Source organism: Eleutherodactylus coqui, chromosome 4, assembly GCF_035609145.1.
Source record: "Eleutherodactylus coqui strain aEleCoq1 chromosome 4, aEleCoq1.hap1, whole genome shotgun sequence".
NCBI classification, from domain to species: domain Eukaryota; kingdom Metazoa; phylum Chordata; class Amphibia; order Anura; family Eleutherodactylidae; genus Eleutherodactylus; species Eleutherodactylus coqui.
In genome coordinates this window covers 208,972,409-208,990,005 of record NC_089840.1, presented here as the reverse complement: position 1 = coordinate 208,990,005, position 17,597 = coordinate 208,972,409, and the positions used below count along the sequence as shown (strand labels likewise).

Genomic DNA, 17,597 nt, shown 5'->3' with positions numbered 1-17,597 from the left:
AATGATGATTCAACCACTGGGATAAGGATAATGGCAGTCCTCAAGTTCCGCTACTAAATAAGGCATGGGTGTATATATGACCAGCCTTCCATTCGCTGTCTATGGGCATAGCTGAAAGCAGCGCTCACCTATCTCTGTCAGTCCTCTAGAAGTGAATGGAGCAGCAGCTACACTTGCATAATGCTGCTCCATTCACTAGGAGGACTCAGGATGCCACTTCGCTTGATCCCTGGGGTAACAGGAAACAAACAGCTACATGTGATATTATGCAACTAATGACTGAATGTTAATACAAGGGGGTGATTTGTAGATGCAACTGGATCTATTTGTTAAAGTTTAAGTGTAGTTTCTGGTGACTTTTCCTACAAAAGAGAGAAGTGTAGGTACAGTAGGTCTTGTAACCTCTAAACAAGCTTTTCTTTGTTCTGCTTGGAATGTGCCTTTAGTCCTTGCTTTTTATGAGCAGACTGATATACTCCTCTCTGAAGTCATTTTTTTCTGTAGGTCCTTGTATATTGCCTTATGGTCTTTTTACATGAAGCAGATAATCTGCCCATGCCAACGACCACTGGCCGACAATGAACACGAGTCAGTGCTCATTACCTCAGTGTACATGGGCAGAATATGTACTCTATGGTCTGATTGTTAAAGGGATTTCCCAAGCAATTTTTATTGATGATCTATCCTCAGGATAGGTCATCCATAGTTCATCGCCTGGGGTTCACCAATCAGGACCCCGACCAATCAGCTGTTCCAGGCCCGCTGTCACCATCAAAACACACAGGGTACGGAGCAAAAAGCAGATAGCTTTGACCACTGAGTAATGGCTAGCACTGGTAATTACAGGCGCAGCTCTCGATTATTTTAATAGGAGCTGCACCTTTAATTACCAGCGCCATCCACTACACAGGGGTGGGAGCTATTTGCTTTCACATCATATCCAGTCTGTTTTACTGATGACAAAGGGTGCCAAATAGCTGATCGGTCAGGTTCCCAACAGAGGACTTCAGCCAATCAAGTCCTGATGAGCTATCCTGAAGTTAGGTCATCAAAAATTGGCTGTAAAACCGCTCAACATGATAGTTTGTGTCCATACATCTGTCACTAATTAGCTGCTTGTCTCCCTGTCTACGTGGCAAGAGGTGCAGCCAACCATCTATGCTTTCATAGATGATCCGATCAGCCAATGAATGAGTGTTTGCTTGCTTGTTGGCTGACTGTTGGTACTTTTTGCATGGCCTGATTATCACGCAAATGAGTGTTCGGAAGAACGCTTGGCCCGATAATCCGTTGGTGTAAAAAGACCATTATACCACTGTAGTAATGTAGGTGCCCTTTGTGTAGATTTCATTTACCTTCATCACCTTTGGATCAAGTTTTGACCAGTGTGTAGGAGTACAAATTTCTTTTGCATCCCCGTCATCTTTATCCTCTTCTTCCTAGTACAAACATAATAATGAGGTTAGAAAGAGGTCTTGGGAAACCGTATGACTGTCGCAGGTCCGTGCAAGTAGCAAGGTCACAATTTTTCATTGTCTTCTCCTAAAGCTTTGTCGAGGCACACACACACACATTCTAGCACTCTCACTGACCGCTAAGTCAATCAAAGCCAGATCTGTGAAACAAAGGGATGATAAATAGAATAAGTAATAACAGTATATACAGACATTGCTCGTCTACAAAGACACAAGTCTGTAATTAAAGCCACCCCGTGTTAATTTCCAAATATGTACTGTTCATTTATCACCCACACGTAAAATGGTTCATGTTTTTTTTATTTCTTCTCACATTTTAAGTATGAAAATGATAAATGTGAACCTTTTGATGGGTAGATGGTGAATACGGCCAAATGTCAGTAAATCCAATTGGCCAGTAAGCTAATTGTAATAAAACAAAAGTAAAAATGAAAAACAAAAGATTAAAAATTATAGATATTCTACATTTTCCATGTTAGGAAGCTGGAATACGTGAGATTCACTACACTGCAGTCGTCGGAAGAAGTGTTCTTTAGAGGGGAGGGTGGTGTTTAGTGTGTGCAGTGCATTGTGCCTGTGTTCCTGTGCCTGCGAGAAGCGGAAATAGAAAAAGGGATTAGCGTTCAGTGCCTGTTCTCCATCAGCTTCCTTGCGTTCACCCTGAAGCTTGTCGACCAGCTGCTGCTTGTATCCTCGGCACAGGTTTTCCCACTCTGAGCGGGTGGGAAGGCAATGCCAAACATCCGGGAAAAATAAAACCACAGTCTCCACATGAGCAGGAACCGAACGCCCCTTGTGGGTCTCCTCAGGGCGATGGTAGCGAATCTCTGCAAAACGGTACCTGTCGCAAGGGAAGAAGCATGTTGGAAAAACAAAATCTAGAATGCATAGAATATAAGAGCCTAGTTCTCTTGTTGCACATCATGAACAGCTAGCTCAGGGTTGTCTATATAAAAAAAAAGAAAATAAAAAAACACAATTACATAAATGCCATTGATTTTCTTCAGGTAAGTCGAAGCATTGTTTTGAGCAAAGCAAAAAAAATAAATAAAAAAAATAAATAAATAAAATATAAAAAAATAAAATAGAAAATGACTGAAGTAGATACTGAACCTAATGAAAATTCTTAAGAAACTATATTGACAAGGTAACAAACTAATGTCGGTTAAATAGACGTTGATTTCAGAAGAATTTTCTTATACACGGCAACAAAGTTCGAAATACCATTAGAAAACACGGCAACACAACTTGGTTTTAGGCGATTAAGAGGTGTTCTCCACGGATGATCTGTAGCTGAGCGTGAGAAAAAAAATAAATCTTCATAATGTACAGGAACATTAAAAAATACATAGAAAAACAAACCTTGCTGCTCTTCATCGCCAACAGACGCATACATTTTAGTGAAACTACAACAACTGCAAAAGCTCTAGAAAAGTTGAGGCTGTAGATAAAATAGAAGACATGCCCCGATGCAAAAACTGGACTTACCACTGGGTACACAAGCTCAGGTCAATGCCAGTCAGAGCCTTACAACATCGAACGGCGGTTTTGATGAGCACGGAAGGGTCTTTGTCCGGATCTGGACCATCGAGGGAAGGAGACCAGTGTCCTCCAATCGCCATAGCCTCATCCTTACCCTTCATTCCCACTAAAAACTGGAACAAAATAAAATTGTTTATTCCATAAAAAGGACACACAGTCTTTTACTGCCAATACATATGTAGCATGTCACAACTTTAACCCCTTAAGGACCTAGCGCCGTAAATATACGGCCGTTGGTCCTGGGCTTTAATCCCAACCGATAGCAGAACTACAGTGCAGAACTTAAAGCCTCTGCTTCTGCAATCAAGCAGGAGCATGTCAGCCGTCAACACACCGAGCCATTTTCCAAAAGCCGTTTTCTGCCTGGCTACCTGCTTTAATTGCTTAATTTGTTGACTGCAATGCAGTCTGGATCGTGGGGATTTCTATGCTCTTTAATTGCAGTGAACATGTCATATGTGCATGTAGATATAGGCATAAGCAAACTTTGCACATCTGAAGGCTTATTCAGACAGCCATCTATTCAGGCTATGTGCCGTTTGTGTAGTCTATGGACAGCAAACGGACCCATAAAAGTCAATGGGGTTATTCTCATGGGCCATGTGGAGAATCACTGTATGTCCTGTTCTCGTTTGTTTTAATGACCAAGAGTAGGGCATTCGATGTATGGGGCTCTGTGACAGCAGCAGGGAATTCCTTTATCCCCGCAGGTAAATCCCTTCAGATGCAGCGGGGGTTAAGGAATCACCTACCGCTGCTGTCACAGAGGATCGCTGAGTTCTCCCATTGCTTTCAAAGGGGCCAGCGCTGCTGCAACCCAATTGGAAGCATTTAGGATGGGATTCCCTGTACTGATGCTTCACAGGGCTTTCACATGGTGGAAAGTGGCCCTCGCCCATGTGAAACTAGCCTTGCATTCAAACTCCGCAAGATTTCTACTAGAGATGAGCGAATCTACTCGTTTTGAGTATTTACTCGATCGAGCGCCGTGATTTTCGAGTACTTCAGTACTCGGGTGAAAAGATTCGGGGGGCGCCGGGGGGAGGCGTGGCGGCGCGCGGGGGGGGGGGGGGGGGGGGGGAGCAGCGGGGAACAGGTGAATTTCAAAAATTCAAAGTGAAATGGAAAAAACAAAATTCCGTGATCTTTGGGTGCGTCTTGTTTCTACTGGGTACAGAATGCTACAAATATTTTCTGCCACCATCTTCTGACTGCCATAGCCTTTTTATTTTTCCATCGACATAGTTTAGCGAGGGCTCATTTTTTGTGGGACATCCTGTAGTTTCTATTGATACCATTTTGGAGTACATATGACTTTGATCGTTTTCATTACATTTTTTCTTGGAGACAGGGTGACCAAAAAAGCGCAATTCTGGATTTTTTTTTCTGACAACATCCATTGTGCGGGGTAAATAATATATTACTTTAAGAGACTGGATTTTTATGGATGCAGTGATAACAAATATGTTTTTTTTGTTTTATTATCTAAATTCTTTTATTATAAATATGGCAAAAGAACGTAGTTTAAACTGTTATTGCGTTATATTTTTTTAAATAAATAAACTGAATGATGAGTGAGAACTTCATGATTGTTCCTCGTTCACCTGCATTTAAACTGAATGTTTATCATCCAGTTTCACTTGTTTGAATAATTTTCTGAAAGATAATCGTACTCCCTCTGTGACGTCATTGACCCCTGCGATGTAATCGCGGGGTGCTGAAGGGCTGTCATGGCAACAGTATGCCAGATACAGGTAATGCTTTGCCATTGCCTATGATCGCTATTACAAGCAATAAGGCATTGCAGTACAAAAGACCTGCAATGCCTTACCATAGCTGCCATGGATCAGGTCCCCTTCAGGGACATAGAGTGTAAAAGAAAACTATAAAAAAAATACTGCAAAAAACAAAATAAAAAAAACCCTGCTCACACTGCTGTACCATAATGTGAGCACACTTATTATCCTGTGCAGCAAAAAACGTTTAAAAAAAAGAGGCAAAATGCCTATTTTATTGGTTTTACATCCCAAAAAGCGCAATAAAAGTGATAAAAAAAAAAGCTATATGTACCCCAAAAGTACAAATAAAAACTACAGCTCGTCACACAAAAAACAAGCTCCATCCATGAAAAACTAAACGTTATGTAGCTTTGAATGCAACGATGCAAGAATAATTATAATTTCCAAAAAAAGAAGTTTTATTGTCCAAAAGTGAAAAAAACTAAAAAAATTATAATGTTTCTGGTATCGTTGTAATTGTACCGGCCCGCAGAGAAAAAATGTATTCTGTCATTTATGCTGTATGATTGACGCTGTAAAAAAAATTAAATTAAAAGACAATGGCAGAATTGAAGCGTTTTCACTCTCTGCTTTTAAAAAAAGAATAAAAGTTTTACATTATATGCACGCAAAAACATGGCACCAATAAAAACTACAGTTCGCCACGCAAAAAACGAGCCCTTATACGGCCGTGTCAACAGAAAAATAAAAAGAGTTACTGCTCATGAAAAGTGGAAATGAAAATCTCCCAAAAATCGTTGCATCCTTAAGCCCAAAATAGGTCATGTCCTTAAGGGGAAAAGCAAACTCAAAACATATGCTGGCTTAAAATTTACTCAGTAGTTATTATGAATTTGGAAAAATAAGTGGCTGCTTACAATAACCTAGCGTGGCTGAAGGGTAATCTACCTATGGCATTTCAGACAATTTGAAGATCCTTACCAAATTGACGTCAATAATAAATAATGTTTACCTTTATTAGTCTTGCCGGGTGCTGGAAACCTTCTTTAACTTCAACGGGGTCCTCTGCAAGGGCACAAGATTTATGGTACAAGTCTTCCAAAGCCGGACTGGCCAGTAACATGACCTATTAAAAAGATGTGCAAAGTAAGAAAATGAAAAACAAATATCTATGTATACAAACAAATGCTAGTGTTTGCCATGCACACTACTCCACCGCCACCGTACTCCATTAACGTTTGTGAGACTACCCAGCACCCTTTAAAACGGCTCCAGTATATTAATTAATCACTCTTTAACTTTAACACAAAATGTAGATCTAAAACAGAAGATAAAATACAGACGAGGGGAAGTTTATGATCTCTATATCAGTCAGTATCTGTGCTGCAATGCGCAGAACACTGGTGATTGATAGATACAACAACTTGCATACCTTTGCACTGTACGTATGGTCTACATCGAGAGGATCGAGAACGGCAGTATTTTTCTCAAGCGGATCCACTTCCTTGTGCATGACATAGAAATTACTGTAACTTCCAAGCTGGAATGGCCGAGAGATAGGAAAGGCGTCCACCCAAGTAAACTGGGCATCAAAGAAATCACTGGGAATGTACAGGTTCTGATAACGGCGTCTCAGCTCCATCATGTCACATCCAGGGCTGTGATCACAAGAAGAGGAGAATGTATAACCATAGCATCTACTGGAGTCTCTTATTATCTTTTTAAGAAAACTTTGTACTACGTTTAAGGCAAACTCAGAATTCCACATGATTTATTAGAATTCCCAAATGTACACTGTGGGTGAGTGATTGTGGTTGACACAGGGAATGCATCAAAAGTTTTTACTTTATTCTTCCTTATTAACCCTTAGCAATCCAATTCAGTGTTTTCTAGGGGGCTCTCTCTTTCTGCCATTATACAATGGCACCATCTGCTGGCTAGAGCCAGTACTGCGGTATGTGACACGCTGGAGAGGCCCCTCGACAACAAAGCGGCAAGTAATCTACAGTAAGAATACCCTGCCGGACTTCCTCCGATATCAAAGCTGTACAGCCTTCAATCAGAATATCTTTAGACATCAGACAGTGGATTGGAAGGGGTTAAGGGTACAATGACGTCATTTGCTCGTTCAAACAATAATCAGCTTGTCTAAAAGGGCTCTTAGGCTAAAGGTCCATTTACACGGGACGGTTAGCGCTCAAAATTCCTTCAAACAAGCAAAATTGAGCACTGATCGTCCTATGTAAATGCAAAAAAAAAGTCTACTGTTTGAGAGCGAGCCGCGTACGATCCAGCGGCGGTCTCTGCCTATCTAAACGCTCTGCACTAGTGCTAACGACCTTAGCGGTGACATTAGCGCTCGTGCTGTTGTTTAAACAACAGTCGTCCCCTCTAAATGGGACATTAGATCAGAGGGGCTCGATTTCTTAGCACTCTCGCCAATCAGCTGTTTGAAGAGGTTGCATATCTTGGCTGAGCATATCTTCACTGTTTACACCGGGTTTTACACCATATTATGCTGCATGATGCAGTACTTTTTGTAGTTTCTGCACTTGGCATTACACAAAATTTTGCGCAACTTTCTCGTTTGTGTGTAAGCCCTTAGGCTAGTCAATATGGCATACAGTCAAATTAAACACAAGCATATAAAAGAATAACCATTCACTACACTTACCAGTCCAGGGAGAACTTGGAAAACTGTACAGTGTAGCGGGGCACTACCCGCCTAGGTCTTCGAGGTGACCGCTCTCTCTCACGCCGTGGAGATCTCTCTCTTGAGCGTTTTCTCTGCGGTGAACGGTCTCGTGACCTGCGCCTGTCCCGATCTCTATCTCGACTGTAAAGTTTCAGATATATTTGTATTTTAAATAAAACCATGTCTTGCTTTTTTACTAAATTTTTCAATTTTTAAAGAAAAATAAAGCTTGGAGTATTATGTATTAGAGTATTGGTTCATTCACGTTTTCTAGTCAATACTAGGATAGAAAAATAAGCAGTGAAAAAGATTCTACAATTTCATCTTAAGATTAAGGCCGCCTGCAGACGGCCGGGTCAGTTTCGGCTGCGAGAATTCTCGCAGCGGGACCCGAGTGTCTGCAGAGAGCAGCGCGTCACTCACCTGCTCCCGCGGCCCCGGCTCCTTCATGTGCCGGCTGCCGGCGCAGAGCGGGGGCGGTGAGTGACGTTTCTGTGTGGGGCTCTGCGAGCCCCACACAGAAATAGAGCATGCCACGATTTGTTTGCCGCGCAAGTTTTCGCGCAGCCAAATCGCGGCCATCTGCATAGGATTGCGTTCGTTAACGCAATCCTATGGCAGCTTCCGGAGGCGGAAATTCCGCGGGAAATGCCGCCGCGGAATTTCAGCTCGTGCAGAAAAAGGCCAAAATGGGGAAAGGACCGCCTTATCAAAGTTCTGTAGGAAGGGATACTTAATTAATGCCTCCTGGAAAAAGAAATGATGCCCGATATAGTCAGATGTGATTACCCGTCTTTTTAGGGTGGTTTCACATCTGCATTGGAACTTTTCGATCAGAGGTTACATTGCAGATCTGGCACAAAATACCGGAAGAAATAGCGCTGCACACTTTTTCTTCCGGCTTTAAGCTGGGCAGCTGAGTGGAAACTGAACGAACCCCATTATAGTCCGTTCAGTACTGTTTGTTTACGTTCTGAGACAGAGCCATTTGGCCATGAGAATTCCATTTTCTTCCTCCCTGAACGGATCAGGAAATCTGGACCCCAAGCGCAGGTGTGAAACCACCCTTATACAGGCAGAATCTGAACGTGCTAGCTATCACGGACCACCATTGAGCATACCGTCCAGCACTCATTATCTCCGTGTACAAGAAGCCCTTTTTACCACACTGTGAATGCAATAAAAGCCAAACCCAAAGAACAAATGGGATTCAATTTTTTTTCATTTTCCCCCCCAAAATAAAATGTTTTCACGTTTTTTAATACTGTAAATAATATACTAAAATGTGCCATTATAAAACAGAACTCATCTTGCTGAAAAAAACCCCTTATATGCCTATAATGACAGAAAAAGAAATATGTTACAGCTTTTGAAAGGCAGGGACCCAGTAACTCCCAGATGCCAACAACTCTGGACTGTGCAAAAAGAGAGATGCTCTCTGGCTGCAAGTTACTCTAATCTGTGTCGGGAGCGCACATGGTATGCGGCTCCAGCCTGCAGCTGTCCAGAAATTGGAGATTGCCCTAAAGTTGCCTGCAGGGAGCTGCAGGTGGTCATCCCAGGGGAGCTAGGCATTAGGTAAAGGTCCGATGCGCGAGCTCACCTGCTACAGAGCAGAGATGAGGCGCGATGTGTTCGCAGAAATCCTGTGATAGTACGCTTTCCATCTGGAAGGTACCGCAGGTCTCAGCAAGGCTGGAGAAAAGCTCACAGGCAGTTCAACAATATTGTTCATAGGATGATCACACACCGTATGTGGTTCTGACCTCGGACCCTGCAGTAGGCTGCCTGCAGGGAACTGCGGGAGGGGTAACCACAGGGCAGCTAGCCGTTAGGCCAGGCTCAACCCGGTCTGGCCTGTCATCAAGTCCGGAGTGCAGTTGACAATCAGTTCTAGTAGCATTCTCCGTAAAACGAGATATTCACTGCTGTCTGTAATCTCATACTGCAGCGATGAGCGCACATGATCTGTGGCTCTGTCCAGCCCCTATCAGCAGGTCATCCTGGACCCAGACCCTGGATGGAGGGTGCTGCAGGAGGGACAACAGAGAGCTACCAAGGGGAAGGGGAAGTGCATGTGCTACTTCAGGCACGGAAGGTACAACAGGTCTCAGCATGCCTTGAACCCCATCGTCCGTAAGAGGAGATATACTCCGGCTGGAAAATAGTACATGGCTCAGGCCGGCCCTGTCAATGTGTCATCCTAGACATGGACACTGCAGTACGTCTGCCTGCAGGAAAGGGCAGGAGTGGTAGCAGAGGAGCTACCGACAGACAAGGCTCAACCCAGTGCGGAGCAGACATGAGGAGCGATGAGTCCAGAGACTCCATGTGCGAGTACTGACAAGAGATCGCATACTGTTGTCTGAAAGTTGAGATCTTCTCTGCTGGATGTAATCTCGTACTGTAGCGAGAGCGCACTTGGTAGGTGGTTTTGGACAGCATCTGTCCGAGTGTCATCCTAGACGCGGACCCTACGGAACGACTGGCTGCAAGAACTGCAGGGATTACGGACAGGCAAAAACTCAACTCGATGCTTGGTTAGACACGTGGTGCGGTCCAAGCTGCCGGCAGGGGCTACAAGGGTCATGGCACTGCAAACATAGCAGCGCTGGGACAGACAGCCGCGCACTAGATCGGGCGCGCGGCTGTACCGAAGGGGAAGCAGCACGGCGGGAAAATACCCCCCCGCACTGCCGCCATAATGTCTGAGCCGCATGGCGGCTAACACAGCCCTGCCGCGGGCGGCAAAACAAAACGCACAGCTCTACTACCTGCAGCGGGCGATCACAACCTGCCACAGCGCGACCATAAGCCGCGGGCTGCGGAACACCAGCCTACAAGCTGCAAAACACTAGCCGCCGGAGTGCATAGCCAGCGCAAACAATAAGTCGTCGGAGCATGGCTGGCGCAGCCAGCAAAGAGCACAGGCTGCAGGAGCCTGGCGGGAGACAGCACAAAACACAACTGCAGGAGCCTGGTGGGAGACAGCACAAAACACAAACCGCAGACAGCGCAACACAAGAGGCAGCCCAACCCGTTCGGTCTGCACGGCGGAGAACTAACAAAATAAATCCACATACTTACCTCTTGACCGAGGCAGGGTGGCTTCCCGACTCCAGCAGAGCTTCTCCCCACCATTGCCTACCTTTAGGAAGAAAGAGGATGCCAGACCGTAAGAAAGGAAGGGGGCTCTATGGCTGGCGGGTCACATCCAGGTTAGGGCCTGCATGTGCCTCCTTGTCTTCTGAGGGACCAGGCAGACAACAGAAGGTTAGCCCCATTCTGTTCGCCCTCCTTGGTGGGTTAACAAGGAGAGTCCTGCCTCCCCGTTATTCCCTGGTGTTTTGGAGAAAAATGGGGAAAAAAATCTCTGTAGGAAAGACAGTATGCCTCCTACGACACTAAGCTAAAAACTGAGCTAGCATGATGCTTGCAGGGGGGTATAGTGGGAGGAGTTAACACTTTTATGCATCGTTTCACCTCCTAGTGGCAAAAGCTATACCGAAGGTCTTTGCTGTTGTCCCGCAATGATACAGACGAGAAATATATATTTACCACTATATTCCAGAATGCAGTCTGCAGCGGTCTCATCAGTGCAGTGCTATTTTACACTGCAGTAACGTTCAGAATACACAGTGGTTTGCTCTCTTGTTTTCAGCTGATTATATCAGAGCTACAAATGGCTTTATCTAATACTTTTCAAAAGATATCCAGTCACTTACTTTCTGTCATCTTTTCTACTTGATATGGGCTCTCCTCTATCATTTCTACCGGAGAATCTTGATGGTGGTTCAATTCTGCGAACTGGCTGGGGCTGAGATACAATGCGAACCGGGGTCTGCAATAGGCCGGCTAAAAGGAACAGATTTCATTGTATGGTTATTGATACAGAAGAGTATTAGTATTTTATCTATCTCTGCATGGATTTATTTTTGCACATCAAGTACCGGAAACTTCAAGCAGATCATTTAGGTCTTCAACTAATATATATAGCCATTTCATAAGCCAATTCACATAGCAGACACAGGGCCCTTGTCAGGTCCTCGGCCTCCATGACAAGACCATTGGCCATCCATGATCACGTGGCAGGAGACCAGTTAGGTGACAGATGGAACCCCTTTACTCTGTTAACCTCCATAGATGATGTAGTCATTACTGACCACAATACCTTAGGTGGTTAAACAGACAGGATGAGTGATCTCCGATTTTGCTCTATGCAGCATTTATTACAACTGGCATCTACTGTTGATGTTATGTCATGGCGTGGAAAAAGGTTGAATAAACATGCAACAGGCATACATATTCATGGTGAATTCGGAGTAGATGGCTATGAGCCAACAGCTATCTTATATGTATGGCAAGCTTTAACCTCTCAAGGACCAGGATGTTTGGTACCTTAAGGACCAGACACTTTTTAGGGATGTTACCCATGTGATGGTTTTACTGCCCTATTTTTTTTTTCCTTCAGCTACCAAAATTATTTTTGTTGCGTTTTTTTTTTCTGTGACATATAGGGCTATTTTTAAAAAGTCTTTTTCGCCGACTTTTTTTTCTGTTTTTTTTAGTTTTAGGCTTAAATATATATATTTTTTTAACATTTATAGTATTTTGCCTTTTTAAATTAAATACATTTACGCTAAAATAAAGTAAGGGAATGGGTTCCTCATTTTCTTTCAGGCCTTTTGATATATAATAATATGTATGGTTTCGGATCACAGGGCGCATACAGTGACGGTTTTGGTTGGCGTCGTCTTTGGGTCATTTTCTTTTTTTATGCATACATTTTTATTTTATTCTGTAATATTTATTTTTTTTACTTATTTTATGTACCCATTTTTTTTACCATCCATTACCCCCATTACGTCATAAGACCTCTAGGGGTCATTCACATTGTATTTCTACATATTTTTCCACTGTAGCTGGGGTATCCATAGGAGCCCCAGTTACAGGAGAAAACATCCCTCTGTAGTGACGATAGTCACTGGCAGAGCTGATCAGGGTCTGTTGGGAACCTGCAGCTCTGCTGTAACAGGGGGACCCGGCGGTCACGTGATCACCGGGTTGCGTAGTGGAAGAAACACTTCTACTTTCACTTCTTAGTACATAGCGCTCATAGAGCACTATGTAACCAGGAAAAAAGAAGGCAGAAGCAGTTAAAAAACGCTTCTCCCTTCTCCTCCGGGTTCTTTGTTGTGACTAACAGCTGAGGATCTGACTTGTTCCTGCTTGATCGCAGGAGCAGAGGCTTTAATCCCACGCCGTATTTTTGCCATCGGCCAGGATTAAAGCGCAGGACCAAGCAACATTAATTTACAGCGCTTGATCCTTAAGGGATTAAAATGTTACATTCATGGCTAAGGGTGGCCATAAGCATTAAGGCCCATTTACACCAGCTGATGATCACTAAAAAAAAACAAAAAAACCCGCTAATTGGCGATCATTAAATTCAGTCCAAACTAAAAATCGTCCTTCAGCCTTATCAGCATGGGTAGTGCTGATAGCATTCTTTCCCCCTGGAGAACAAAGGCTCTGAACACAGATAATAGCCCTCCGGCTATTAACTGCATTCAGCTATGGCTTCATTTGCACAGTTAATGGCTCGTAAAGTAGCTGAGTAGCTACTTAATAGTTTATGCAAAATGATCGCTCAAAGCTGTCACTTGTTGTAGTAATAATAATATAAATGTGTTTCTTAAAGCAGCCTATGCAAATATATTATATATATATATATATATATATATATATATATATATATATATATATATATATATAATTTCTCTCATATTCACCTTCATAGAAAATAGCTAGCAGTGAAATGGTTAACTGGTTCATTCTTATGATGGTATCCTGAAATACACTCCTACACAAGTTCTCAAAACAACAAGGTCCTGGGATGTGTTTCTCATGAGAAAGACCTGCCATGCTCACTGCTGGTAAGAGGGGAGGCTGCTCCTTATCTCATGTCTTTGGATTCCTTAGTCCAGGCAGAGATATTGATAGTCTATTCTAGTTGCGTTTCCTAGAAATTACATGTTCACATAGCAACATACACCTGGGGCATAAACGTATGTTAATCATCAGCGTTGTTGCATAGTGGGCCAATCATGAGTTGTTATGATGTTTGGAGGGGTATGCATGTAATTGGTGCGTCATATTCAGTATAACTGTTTTGTACTTCCTTACAATAAACCAGAAGGGTATGGGGGCTCACGGGGAGTAAGTACCCCCGAGTTCGAATACATATATTCATGCATAAAGCTACCAGTGAAATCTTCTGGAATTTGATTTATTCCCATAACATTTTGGCACCCATTTGAGCTAGCTTTGAGGGATCATCTGCTGGTGTAAATGGGCCTTAAGATAGCTGTCTGCTGAATGCTTGATCGTCTGCAGTGGCTTATCTCTTTGAGAACAAAAGAATCAGACAGTCGATATCAAACTACCCAATCCTTCCAACCCCCCCCCATCCCCTCCCGCCCCTTATCCACCACACACACACACACACACACACACACACACACACACACACACACACACACACACGAGGCCCCTTTACACATTAGATGATTATTAAGTTTGGCTAATATACATCTAATGTCTATGGCCATTTTAAGGGGTTGTCTAGGGGGTTTAAGACTACAACAAATTCAGCCTGTATAATGCAACACAGATGATCCTAATTCACCCTACAGTGAAGCATGCAACGTCAAACATATACACACTGATAAACCATTTAGTTTTGTAAGATGGTTTCTTTACATTTCGAGGATGGCAATAAGGATAAGACATTTTGTTGTCTAGGAAAGGTGGTGATTACCTTTTGGTGGCTGCTGTTGTAATAGAGGAGGTGGTTGTGCCTGAAGCAAAGGATTCATAGACGCAGCAGATATTTGTGCCTGCAATAGAGTTTGCGCTTGTGGCGGGGGTTGCGTCTGCACCCCAAAAGCAGGCTGCTGTGGGACAGGCGGCATTACTGCTGGGGGGTTCTTTATTAAAGGTTGTGCTGGAGCTGGATTCTGCAATGGATACAAAGATACACTGAAAGCAAGAAACTGCACATCCATGGAAGATTAGAAGGCAAAATATCAGAGCCACTTACCTGGTTAGGGAGGGTCTGAATTCTCTGTGCATTCCATTTAAATGGCATGTTAGGATTATATGTGGCTTCCACTAAAACACGATCTCCAACCTGGGGAGACTTTCCCTTAACAGCACTGTACAAAGAAAAGAAAAAGAATACTTATTATGGTATAACGCTCTGTTTACATTTACGTTGGAGGCTCTTTTTAGAATATCTGGTAGAGATCTGTCCAAAATTGCCGCACAAAAGAGCAAAGCAATCTGCACTTTTTCATCAAAGAAAACGGGAGACAGGAAGTCAGTAAGACACTATCATAGTAAATGGGGCCCGGTTCATTCCATTGTAAGGCAGGGATTCCATTCTGATGCTCCCATAATGGAGCAGAGAAACAAAAACTGAAATGTTGCACTTAATGCTGGTGTGAATCCAGCCTCCGTGTACCAGAATCTGTGCTCAAAGGCTGACTACAGAGAAAGTGCTGCCTATGATTCATAGTAGAAGTCACCATTATCACTGCAACTTTCTTCCATAGAAAAACACAGAAGCTGCTGTCATGGTAATGTTATGATTTTACTACGAATCAAGGATGATGATATTTATGCACTCGGGAAAACAAGCGTGGGTCCCTAAGAAAAATCTTTGCAGATTTTCAAGCTAATTTGTGCTTTAATGGGGTTGTACAAAGTTTAAGGACCCTTTTACACCGACCGATTCCAGCATCTAGAGGGAATCTGAAAGATTATGGTTCAGTGTAAATGCCCGACTGAAAGACGAAAGGGAATTTGTTCGTTTCTCGTTCGTTGTTCAGTTCCTGCATGCAGAAAACCAATGACGGACCGGCCCGTGTAAACAGGCAGTCATTTACTTTTGAACAACTGCCTGTTCAGTGTGAATGGAGGTGGGCAAACTGGATGATCATAGCCCCGTCCGCCTCAATTCACAGAGTGATAATCATTGCTGTACTTTTACGCAGGAATGATCATCGCTAGGACGACCTGTCGGGTATCTGCGTCTGACAGGTCTTTCTACAAGATAGGGGATGATTCTGATCGGTAGGGGCACAACTGGTGGGATCCCAACCAACCATGAGCACTTGTACTCCTGTCTCTGATAATCCCATTGAAATAAAGAGGCATCATGCATACAATAGGGGAAGTGTTATATTTGGCAAAACCCCTTTGACTTTATAGTACTCTTCTTTCAACATGACTTATACATACGTCAGCTGGAAAAACACATCTTCATCCACAAAGCCAAATGTTTCATGGAGCTTAGTTACAACCCCCGTGAAAACACGCTGTTTCTGGGGCTGAGTTTGTTGCTGGCTGGACCTTGGAGTAGGGTATGAGACGGTTATCTGTGCGGCCTGCTGGGGTGTGGAGAGGGCAAGACTTGTAGGCAGGGCAACAGCAGGCTGCAAGATAATAATGACAATCAGCATAGAAGTAATGCAAGGACAGCTCATTGCATGTTACGTAACCTTTACTTGTTGCCGACTCCATGCACTAACCTGAGTTATCAATGTCTGCTGTGGCTGCTGCAACTGGAAAACAACAAAAATGTTGGCTTATACATAGGCAAATGCACATGAATTCAAGACGAACACTAGATGCTTACAAGAAATTCAAACTAACAATTGTAAATACATGCTTAAGAGGCCTTTTACACAGGAATATTTTACATGAATGTTCATTCACCCAATCATCTGCTCATGTAAAGTCACTGACAATCACCCGATGAACCATCAAATGCTCGGTCGGCAGGTGATGGAATCAAGTGGCAGCAAAAATCATAGTTGCCGGCAGCACGTTCTACAATGTAAATGGGGGATGTAATGAGGCCAGTAATGAAACAATATGGTGGACAAACAATCAATCATTCAACCCCCATACTGTCTGAGTCGGCCTTTGAGAAGACCAGTTAAGCCAGCACTCATCTTTTTAGTGCTCATTACACAGCTCTGATTGCCCTATGAAAAATTTCAAGAAAGGAGTTTACAGATAGTTTTCTAACAGTTTTTCCAGCTGTATATTCTGCAATTACAGGCCTAGTGCCCACGGCTGTGACGGGCTCCGCAAGCAGAATTCCGCAGCGGAGTCAGTCACGGAGCGCCCCCCCCCCTCCCCCGAGACCCCATACTTACCTCCGGATCCGCCGCCCAATGTCCCACATGACGCTCAGGCGCGCATGCGCAGTAGAGAGCATGACGCGCCGGAGTGTCATGTGACGCTCCCACAGCGAGACATGACGCGCCGGCTGCATCATATGACACAACCGGCGGTGAAGGGTTTTCACGCTATCTTCCGCTGTAGCAGAACGCCTGGCGGTAGGTGAGTATTGATGTTTAGTTATTTACATGAAGTGTAGTGTAGTTACGGCTTTGGGGAGGTTCGGAACGCATTAATGGTGTTTCAATTTATTTAAATGGCGAAAATTGATTTGACTTACGAGCGTTGTGTGTTAAGAAATCCGTCACGGAACAAATTAAACTCTTAACCCAAGGCACCACTGTCCTGTAACACGGTTGCAAGTAAGGCTGCTTTCACACTTGCATTGGGGATTCCTGCTCTGTTTCGGGGGCAGAAATTGGAAATCCCAGCGATCGAAAGGTTCTGTCTGTGGGCAGAACTGAATGCGACTAGACGGACCACATTGACTATAATAGAAAGAAGAAAAAGCGCTGCATGCAGAGCCTTTTCATCCAGTAATTTTAGCCGCATCTGTGAGTCAATTGCCAGCTGGAGGTCCCAACACAGATATGCAATCACTCAATCGCACTATTTTACCGGGGTAGGAAACCGCATGGCTCTGTGTATTGTCGTGTTTTTGCATGGCTATGCATGAACAGCGTATTTTATTTGTTTTTTAAAATTCTCTTCTCAAGTTTTCTAGCAACATGCGTAAAAAACGGCGTACATACACAATGTAATTGTGTATGTACTGTGTTCTGTACACACCCATTGAAGCCAATAGAGCTGTACACACGTATTACACGGTAAAATAAGACATGCTGCATTCTTGTTTACGTGCATATTATACGCAATAATTATACACAAGTGTGA

The 17,597-nt window shown here is 43.5% G+C and overlaps 1 protein-coding gene across 2 annotated transcripts in view; it reads right to left on the bottom strand.

The window, feature by feature from the left end:
• Positions 1–17,597, bottom strand: part of CCAR1 (cell division cycle and apoptosis regulator 1) — a 58,131-nt gene that overhangs the window by 17,089 nt on the left and 23,445 nt on the right. For both annotated transcript variants that reach the window (XM_066600641.1, XM_066600642.1), the window contains exons 5-15: positions 16,046–16,078; positions 15,756–15,949; positions 14,554–14,668; positions 14,272–14,470; positions 11,177–11,306; positions 7,431–7,592; positions 6,189–6,414; positions 5,769–5,882; positions 2,964–3,130; positions 2,106–2,316; positions 1,356–1,439 (exon numbers count right to left, since the gene is read on the bottom strand). In XM_066600641.1, coding sequence (XP_066456738.1) covers positions 1,356–1,439; positions 2,106–2,316; positions 2,964–3,130; positions 5,769–5,882; positions 6,189–6,414; positions 7,431–7,592; positions 11,177–11,306; positions 14,272–14,470; positions 14,554–14,668; positions 15,756–15,949; positions 16,046–16,078 — 1,635 coding nt within the window. The remainder of the gene's footprint in view (positions 1–1,355; positions 1,440–2,105; positions 2,317–2,963; positions 3,131–5,768; positions 5,883–6,188; positions 6,415–7,430; positions 7,593–11,176; positions 11,307–14,271; positions 14,471–14,553; positions 14,669–15,755; positions 15,950–16,045; positions 16,079–17,597) is intronic.